The sequence below is a fragment of the Crotalus tigris genome, unplaced genomic scaffold, assembly GCF_016545835.1.
Source record: "Crotalus tigris isolate CLP2741 ecotype Arizona unplaced genomic scaffold, ASM1654583v1 scf7180000024439.5362192, whole genome shotgun sequence".
In the NCBI taxonomy this organism is placed as follows: Eukaryota; Metazoa; Chordata; class Lepidosauria; order Squamata; family Viperidae; genus Crotalus; species Crotalus tigris.
Window position 1 is genome coordinate 3,443,667 of NW_024100609.1, and position 10,341 is coordinate 3,454,007.

The following is a 10,341-nucleotide window of genomic DNA, read 5'->3' on the forward strand; positions in this document are numbered from 1 at the left end:
ATAAGGCATTATAAGAAAAGGAAATACAGTTTAATATAATTTATACCAACACCCGTTCATTGCATCTCTCCATTGTCTTTATATCCATATGAACCAGTCTTGCTTCCCCCACATCTATACAGTGCTTCATCATTCTTTTTGTCCTTTAATCTTCCCTCTTTTCAGGATCTCATCAACTTCAGTCAGTAATGGTTTTATCAGTTTTCCTCTTCCTCTCAGCCTATTCGTCCTTCATGTGTTTCTTTTGGAACTTAATTCTCATTCATTCTCTTTGTATGACCAAACCAGCTTAATATACCTCATTCACCTTAATATTTGGTCCACCTTCTTCATTCCTTTGTCTTATCTTTTCTTATTTTTCATGTCAGACTTTTTAAATACTCTCTTTCCACGACATTCAAGTTCTTGTTTCCCTGACACACCCAACTCTCATTTCCTGGTAACAAAGTGAACAGAAGCCTTCCCTTAAATACAGCCATTTCATCTTTTAAACAAATATTTATTCTTTGCAATAGACCACACACTATCTACTATCACTTGCTCATTTTACAATGTCTTTATTTTCTATCTTTAATAAATATTCTAAAATACTACTCCAAGCTACGCTACATTTATCTGGTGGCTCTGATTTTTTCCCACTCTTACTTCCCCTTTCTTTGTATTCAGACCAATTTTCAATGAGAATAGACATTTAGACCCCCTTAGAAACCATACTGTAAGTGTTTGTATTTGCCTTGCTGCATGATAAATTATAAATACGGATTCTTATTTGATTTGTTAGGACTTCTATTGTGGATATATGTATGCTGTTAGTTTTGCCATTACTGCTATTCTCCAAGTTTAAGTCCCCTATTAGATATTGTTGGTGTTATATTTCAATTTTCAGACACAGACTTTATACTCACATATCAACCAGGCACTTCACTAGCATGCCTGTATTTTCACATTTCTTCGGTATAAATTCTACAGTGTATATACTCTTCTGATTTTTCAACTTTCCCACTATATTTATGATTTCTTTTTCATCAGTGTATTTCTTGGATGCGCATTACATTTTGGTACCATTCTTTAACAAATCACTATCATTCAGACATTCCTTCATGTCAGTTTTATCTGAAATTATTTCGTGATTTTTATTTTTAATCCAACACATTCTGCTGAGGTTCCTTGTTGGCCATTTTCATTCACTTGAAGAACTATGTTTTATTATAATTGTATAATAATACAAATGGAAGTTGTTTTCCGTTGCCCTGCCTCCTTTACAAGCGTTAGCTTGTTCAACTAATTCTTGCTCTGATTATGTTCATTGCAGCTTTCTTTTTCTCACAGTATATGGTATGTTTCTTTTATCATTTTTGCAGCAATCATTAGCTTATATACTGTAGTGTAAATTCTTTAGAACTATAGGTAATATTGCACTACTGTGTCAGAGGTTATCTGATTTAAAGTAAAGAGTCTGCTTAAACAAACAGTGAAGTGCACTGCTTTCTGTGAGGTTTGTTTAATCAGAATATCTATTAGCAGGAATTGGATGAAGCCCAGATTAACATTGCAGGTCATAATATTATAGCATTATGGATAGTTCTAAAAGGTTCACAAATTCCTTCACTGAATTCTATTCTATTCTATTCTTATATTATATTATATTATATTATATTATATTATATTATATTATATTATATTATATTATATTATATTATATTATATTATATTATATTATATTATATTCTACTGTAGTCTATTCTATTCTATTCCATTCCATTCTACTACACTACACTACACTACACTCTTTATCACACAAAGACTCTTGCATTTGATCATTCTGCCTGGTATTCTTTTTCATATCATCCATTACCACAGTTCCATACTCTTCTATGGTATTCTGTACTATAATTTTTTTCTGTCTGTTCCAGAGAGCTTCCACATCTTTTCATCTATTTATTTTCTATTTATTCTGTTATGAAATTATACTGCTACTCCCTTTTCATATGGGGTTAATAACTAACTGTAAACCACAGGTTTAGCTATTTCATTCATAATTAAATCTATACTTTTGCTTTCATGTCTGTTTTTATCAACTCTAGTCTATAATATCAAGATCATTCAGATTATCATCCTTCTGGTTTCCCTTAGTTTCATATACATACAACATATCAAAGTGGGTTTTTTATTTCTTCTGTAAATTCCTCATATTGAGTCCACCCATACTCTATGTGATAGTCTTCCATTTGCCATAATCACCTTCTAGACCATAGATACCTCTAACCATCTTTTCATGGCTTTAGTCAATTAAACTTTCCAAAAGGTTTTCCAGTGATTTGGAAAAATGAAGCCTAAATTCCAAGCTTCATCCAGCCTGCATGCAGTATTTCCTGTTAACACTAAGGCCAGTACTGGTCAGGTTGGTACATTTTCCATTTGGAGAATGAATAATGATACTCAAGAGATAATGGTAAAGTTAGAAGTCATTTAAAACTGTGTACATGGGAGCATGACATAATGTAAGCTGTGTGTCTCCCAACTCTCAGAATCTAAAGGAAGGGGAAGACCTGTATATGGGTTTGATTGTAACATGATCATTTGGGGGGTATTTACAGTACATTCAGAAAGTATTCAGACTCACTTCACTTTTGTTAAATTTGTTGTTCTGCAGCCTCATTTTACTGTTGTTGAAATTCATTTTTTTTCTCATTACTCTACACTCATTACTCCATAATGACAAAGTGAAAACAAATTTTAGAAATGTCTGTAAATTTGTTAAAAAGAAAAAAAAACTGAACTATCACATTGGCATAAGTTTTCAGACCCTTTGCAACAACACTTGAAATTTAGCTCCAGTGCCTACTATTTCTCTTGATCATTGCTGACATGTTTCTGCACCTTGATTGGAGTTGACCTGTGGTAAATTAAGTTGATTAGACATGATTTGGAAAGGTACACACCTCACAGCTAACAATGCATAGTGTAGCAGAGCAAAAGCTATGAGGCCAAAGGAAGTGCCTGCAGAGCTCAGAAACAGAATTGTTGCAAGGCATAGATCTGGGGAAGGCTACATTAAAATTTCTGCTGCACTGAAGTTTCCTAAGAGCACAATGGCCTCCATAATTCTCAAATGGAAGAAGTTTGGCACAACTAGGACTCTTCCAAAACTGGCTGCCCTGTCAAACTGAGCAATCGGGGAAGAAGGCCTTAGTAAGAGAGGTGACCAAGAACCCAGTGGTCCCTCTGACTGAGCTCCAGAGATCCTGTGTAGAGATGCAACAGAGTTCCAGAAGGACTACCGGTATCACTGCAGCTCTCCATCAATCTGGGCTAGATGGAAGCCTCTCTTTAGTGCTAAACACATGAAAACCCTCTTGAAGTTTGCAAAAATGCACCTGAAGGACTCTCAGACTGTGAGGAACAAGGTTGAACTGTTTGGCCTCAATTCTAAACATTATGTCTGCAGGAAACCTGGCACTGCTCATCACCTGCCCAACATCATCCCAACAGTGAAGCACGGTGGTGGCAACATCATGCTGTGGGGATGTTTTTCAGCAGCAGGGACTGGAAGACTGGTTAGGGTTGAATGCAAAGCTGAATGGAACAAAGTTCAGGGATATCCTCAATGAAAACCTGTTCCACGGCACTCAAGGACCTCAGCCTGGGCTGAAGGTTCACTTCCCAACATGACAACGATCCTAAGCACACAGCCAAGACAACACAGGAGTGGCTTAGGGACAACACTGTGAATGTCCTAGAGTGGCCCAGCCAGAACCCTATTGGACATCTCTGGAGGAACCTGGAAATGGCTATCCATCGATGGTCCCCATCCAACCTAACTGAACTTGAAAAGATTTGCATGAAAGAATGGGAGAAAATCCCCCAATCCAGGTGTGCAAAGCTTGTCGTGTCATCCCCAAAAAGACTCGAGGCTATAATTTCTGCCAAAGGTGCTTCAACAAAATACTGAGTGAAGGGTATGAATACTTAGGCCAATGTGACATTTCAGTTTTTTTCTTTTTAATAAATTTACAGGCAGTTCAAACATTCTGTTTTCACTTTGTCATTATAAGTACTGAATGTAGATTAATGAGAAAAAAATTAATTTCAAAAACTGTAGAATTAAGCTGCAAGATAACAAAATTTACAATAGCGAAGGGGATCTGAATATTTTCTGAATACACTGTAGGTGTTTCCTGCATGCACCCACAACCATTATTTCATTTTTTAGGCGTTTATGGCGATGTGAGAAGCCACTATTGTATACAGCCACTGAAAAGTATGTTGTCCTCAAGAAGAAACGTGAGTATAGTTACTGTTACTTCCTTTTCCTAAAATATACATCAAATGAGAAGCCAATTTGCCTATTTGTTTGTTTATATGATTTATATGACTGCTCATCTTACACAGGTGACTTACCAGTTTCCCTGTTTAGCCTGTTCCCTCTGTAATTGAAATCACCTGACCATCTCCTTGGCCAGAAACTAGGCTTCCAACAGAAATTTCTCAGTGGATACTTCCCTACTGAGGTCTAGTAGTTATCCTCAGTGTAATTTGTCCATGTGCAGGAGGGCCCTCTTTTAACTTTGCCTGCATTCCTTTTCTCCTCAGGAGAAATCTAGTGTCGGCAGTGATTGCGTAGAACACTTGGATTCTTCCAGAAAGGATTGTGCCACACATTTTCTTGGCCATTCATGGGAGGTCCCTGGCCACTAAGATTTTGCATTTCCATTTCTAGATAGGTCAAGGCGTGGTTTAAGCTTCCTTCAAAGTAGCTATGCCAGAGCAGGGCTCGAGTTTTATTATGCTCCTCTTTACTAATCTTTTTAGCCTTGATATGGCTGTCTTGGCTATATGTTTTCTTCTGAGAGAAGCGACCCATTAATTTTTGTTTCTTGGAAGTCTTTTTTCTAATGCTTCCTTAAATCCTGAGATTGCAAGTGCTCCTTTTGAAGCGTGTGTGAGTATGGATGGGGGTGAGTGTAGAGGAGCATATATAATTTCCTTACTGTGAATTTCTATTGTCTTAAGTGTCGTGGAGGGGGGTTGGCCATCTTTATATCTTCTAGGAACAGAAAGTTATAACAACAAAAGATCACAAATTAAACAACACATTAATATTAAACAGCACTCCTAGAACTTCCTGTTTTGCATTTTTTTTCTTCTATTGCATAACCATTCTAGTTTATTGACAACTCCAGTTGTTAGAGCTTCCCATTTCAGACATGCTTTGGTGCCGGCTTGAACTACTGCACTGTTCTTTCAGCCTGATCTAGGAATTGAGATGATAGCTCCCCTTGAAAAGATTTTGATGGGGGGGGGAGGGATGGTCTTCGTATCGGATCCCATTTGCTTTATATTGTATTTTGTTTTTATTGTTTATATTTCTGCTAGCTGCCCATGATTAGTTTAGAATCAGGTAGTACCTAAATTGAAACCAATAAACAAATAAGACAAAATTAGAAATTGGATCCTCCCTCACTTGCTGCTGGTAAGTGAAATATCTGGATAAACCTAAAACAATCGTGAATGGTTGTACTTTATTATTGTAGTATTTTGTTCTGTACAGAGGTCGTAATGGATCTTCAGAGACAGTTTCGTACCCTGACTGGCTGCCTGGAACTAACTGAGACGCAAAAGCCTTCCCTTTTCCAGTTCAACTGGATGGAAGAAAGCACAAAAAAGGACTGCTTTCATGGGCATAGTCTTGAAGCAATTTTGCAACAAAAAGGAGATATCTTTACCCCTCTGAACAGAGACTATTGGTTGTGTACAGTTAAAAAGCGCAAGAGGTAAGTTTTTAATGCTCTTGTTGAAAATGTATGCTGAATGTTCCATTTTAAAATGGTTGAATTAAATTGTCTATATTAGAGCACCAAACTGGAGTCCTAATGTGGCAGTTAGTGATTCAATCGAGAGATTGCCAAAAGTTGTGTCAGGCGTGAAATTCCAGTTAAACTGACAACATGCTTATGCACAGGAATTTATTCAACTGATGGTTAGCACTATTTTGGCACTAGATAAGGGTCAATGGGATGCAAAAATGGTTGAACTTAGTCCATTTGTAGCCACATAGAGCAGTGGTTCTCAACCTATGGGTTGCGACCCCATTTGGGGTTGATCGACCATTTCACGGGGGTCGCCAAGCAAGGCTGTCCGCCATTTTTTTCCCCTTTTCCGGCGGGTGCCTTACCTCCCTTGGGCTGGGCCAGCTGGTGGCCCAGCCGGTGGTCGGCCTGCTCCGTCTCTGCCGCTTGCCAGCTACACCTCGGCCGGGCAGGGGGTGGCACCGCGCATACGTGGTGGTCCCGGGCAGGGAAAGTCCTCGACTTACAACCGGTTGGGTAGTCCTCGACTTACGACTAGTTTAGTCCTCGACTTATGACCAGTTTAGTCCTCGACTTACGACCGGTTGGGGGTTGCGGCATTAAAAAGGTTGAGAAACACTGACATAGAGAGACTAGGCTGATTCCGCTTTTTACTTGGTCCCCAGATTCTTCCACTCCTTCTACAAATCATTAACAAAATAAAAATATTTTTTTAAAATGGCCAAGGAATATTATTAATCACATGATCTGAGAGGAATCCTATTAACTATGAGCATTGTAATTAATTTTAGATGTAAATGATATATTTCTGGTTTTACATTGTTTTATTCTGCTTTTCTTTTATATTTTATATTTTAATTAGTTATTATAATCTTATATAAATATAAACTTATATTTAAATTTATTTTTATTAAAAAAGTAAGCTCCAGTAAGGCTATAGAAACTCTTAGAGATGTTTTCCACATGCATCAGACCAGTTATATTATGAATTTAACAATGGCTAGAATAGATGACTTTGAACTGTCTCGTAAACCTTGTCTATCAATATAAATTTGGAAGTCGCAGGGCTCCATGTGGCCACAAAATCTACTTTTTAAACACTATAGATGTTAAGTGTGGCTGGCAAAAATTGTGGCAAATGATAAACAACCGAGGTTTTCTACCAGTTTTCAATGGAAAATCAAACAAAAATGGCATATAAACAGTCAAATAGATTTAAGCACATTTAATAAACCCTGAAAAAATTATATTGTCACCATTATTGAAAATCTTAATGTTCTGATGGCATCCTCTTGCCTGCTGTGTCTTTTAGCTGTCTCAATATATTGGAAAAACAATTACTGTAATAGCTCTTGAGTCCTACAAAAATGCTATGTCTGTGATACATCTAAATGAATATAGTATGGTGGCTGTTGGAAATCAATAAGACTAAGACAACTCCATCAATCCAATTAGTCATTAAACTCAGTTTTTAAAGAGGATTGTATAGTTTTGTTTCCTTTAATTTTGCCATTAGAGACAATAAGAGCTGATACTTTCCAGTACCAGAATGAGAATGAAAACTTCTACACAAAAGCAGCTGAATATTGCTAATTACATGGAATATACTATATATCTTGTGGTTTGCATTTCAAGTAACTCCTAATCCACTCCATCTTTTCCTCAGATTATGTGATTATGACTGAATTGAAGTTATAATTTTCAACATTTATGTTTCTCGATCCTTATCTAAATTTCTGCCTCAGAGTGTAACAACCTATGTGTAGATGAGGACTGTATGACTTTACAGATTTATTTTGAAGGCAAACAATGCAAAAAATTATAGACTACATCCAATATTATAGATTATTCCTTTACTTCTCATTTTACTTCATTTCCTAAATGTATCCTGTTCTACTTAGGAAAATATATATTTTAGGGGAAGGAGCATGAATCTGAAATTATGATTTGTTCTACAGATATAATATCATCAGTCTGATACCATTGCATACTAAATATCTAAGTGCTTAGCGGTAAAAAACATCTGAAGATCTGCAATGGTTTCATTGGGGGCCATCTGGTCTAGCATTATGGCTAACCAGATGCATCCAGGAAGCTAAAAACTTGGACAGGTCCTCTTCCCTGTTTGTCTTTTATCAGCAAGTATTTTGGACATACTTCCTGAGATTCCAGAAATAGTACATAGACATTAAAACCAAGAACCAAATGATAGCTCAATCTTCATGAATTTACCTTGTATGTTGTTTATTTGTATTATATCTTGCTTTTCCTCCAAGGAAATTGACTTGGGATCTTTCTTCATTTTAAGCCCACAAGATGATTAATATTTGTGATTTGGTCTCTTTTTTTCTGAACATTGTAATTTTAGAATACACTTGTGCTACTTTTCTTACAACATTATTTCTTTCTTTGTTAGGCCGCGCAATCCTCGCAGTCGGTACATTGAATCAGATTTTCCCCATACCTACCGATTTATGCTAGATCTGTTTTCTTTCCTACTGAGAGTACAGCCCTATCTCATCCACGAAGAAGTATCTACGATAGAACATAAACTGTTTCATTCCAAATTTCATATGAAGTCCAGAATATTCAAAGTTCAAAAAAAGTGAAAAGTCGTAAGTCCAGTGACTACTGCAATGAAGACCTATAGTAATCAAAAATAATCCATGTAAGTTTCATGCTCCCATCTTATTAATTCCATGGAAATCATCAGGTGAAGAGAGATGCATCCTGTCTGCAATTAGTTTATATTTAGATCAGCTTCAGAAATCAAATGCCTAATCTAACAACCAAGCTTTGCGAAAGAAAAAAATCAGTGACAAGTGTGAACACTACCTCTGTTTTCTCAGCTCTCTCCTGCCTAGCAGCCTTTGTTTTGTAGAAGATGAACCAGTTTGTTAAATAACAGTTTTCTGCAAAATGCATATAATATTGGGGAAACCCCATTTCCTAAGCATCCAGTTTGGGAAACTTTTGAGTGTGTGATTCATACAAATTGGGTTTGCAAGCTAAATTTGTTGGACTAGCACAGGGGTGGGCAACCTTGGCTCTTTTATGACTTGTGGACTTCCTGGCTCAGGAATTCTGGGAGTTGAAGTCCACGAGTCATAAAAGAGCCAAGGTTGCCTATCCCTGGACTAGTATTATGTTTGAACTGAATCTTGCACATCCATTCCTCAGGAAAATTGTAGAAAAGATGAGATCCGACTACCAAAGTTTGTTTTTTGTTTTTTTCTGTGCAATACCAAGGATGTTGTAAAATGTTCATACATTTATTTATATTGTATAATATAAACAATATAGATAATATTTTCTTTATATTACCTCTATAATATTTTTCTCATTAAAGTGTATTTATTATTGCAAAAAATAAAACTTGATATATTGAAATGTTACCTTGTTGGAAATTAAAACTAAATCTGAATCTCGTGAAACAGTAGGCCGCGTGTTACAGTGCCTTGCCTCGAAGTGCGGAGGCGGGTTCCGACTTTTCAATCTGACTCTCCAAACAGTTTCAGTCTCAGCCCTTCCTGATTTTTTCTTTGATTCTTTTATATTTTCGAAAACAGATTACTCATAAGAGTAGCTAAAAATGGCCATAACATTGAAAGGTAAAGGGATTTGGGTTTTTTTCCCCCTTTTTGTTTGTTTTGGGGAGGAGAATCAAATGTACCTGAGAGAGGGTCAGGGATATCTCACTTCCTAATGATGCTTTTGAAGAACTTGGAATACTAGTTGATTACAAACTGAATGTGAGTGAACAGTTTAACAAGGTTGCAAAAGCAGCAAATGTAATTTTAGGCGGCATCAACAGAAGAGCTGTTTCTTAGTCATGAGAAGTGACCCACTTAATCTGTTTTGGTCAGATCCTCAGCCCCACCCCTCTGTTCTGGGTGCCTTGTTTCAAGATGGTTTTAGACGAGAGGAATTGGATCGGTGCAGAGAAGGGCAGTGAGGATTATCAGAGGACTAAGAACAGAATCCTGTCAAAAGATAGAATAAACATAGGACTTTGGCGTCAGAGAAAAGCTAAGGGAATTCTTCAAACACTGAAAGAATGTCACACATAAGAAAATAAAAAGAGACCAGTTCTCTATTATTCCGTCATGTAAGCCCTGAAATAACAGTTTAAGTGATGGAAAGGTAAATAATCATTGAATTCTAGGAGGAAAAAGTAACCTAATAAATCAGTGACAATAGAACTGAATATGCAAAGGACTGGTAGAGTGAACAGGAAGGGACATTTTATCATGTAAAAAGCTAAAGAAATTTGGATACAAATACATACAGTCCACTAATTCAGAAGATTTTAAAGATTAAAGTCTTGGGGGACTAATAGGTGACTAGAAAAAGGTCATGGATATGACAACTGCAGCAAGATTATTATATGCTCCAAAGTGGAATGATTCAACACTACCCACAATGGAGGAATGGCTGGTGAAGTTGGGGAAATCTGCAGAAAAGGCTAAATTAACTTTTTTTTATTAGAGAAAAAACAGTCATCTACATCAGAGGTCCCCAACCTTTTGGG

The 10,341-nt window shown here is 36.7% G+C and overlaps 1 protein-coding gene across 2 annotated transcripts in view; it reads left to right on the plus strand.

Annotated features, from left to right (window-relative positions):
• TAF1B (TATA-box binding protein associated factor, RNA polymerase I subunit B) overlaps positions 1-9,200 on the plus strand; it is a 42,501-nt gene extending 33,301 nt beyond the window's left edge. The window contains exons 13-16 of one of the 2 annotated variants that reach the window (XR_005555246.1): positions 4,214-4,284; positions 5,552-5,774; positions 8,227-8,826; positions 8,932-9,200. Coding sequence is in view for 1 of the 2 variants with exons in the window: in XM_039331886.1 (XP_039187820.1) it covers positions 4,214-4,284; positions 5,552-5,774; positions 8,227-8,419 (487 nt within the window). In the remaining variant the exon portion in view is untranslated. Of the gene's footprint in view, positions 1-4,213; positions 4,285-5,551; positions 5,775-8,226 lie in introns of both variants that reach the window. The other variant, XM_039331886.1, reaches the window with a different exon arrangement.
• Positions 9,201-10,341: the final 1,141 nt, after the last annotated feature.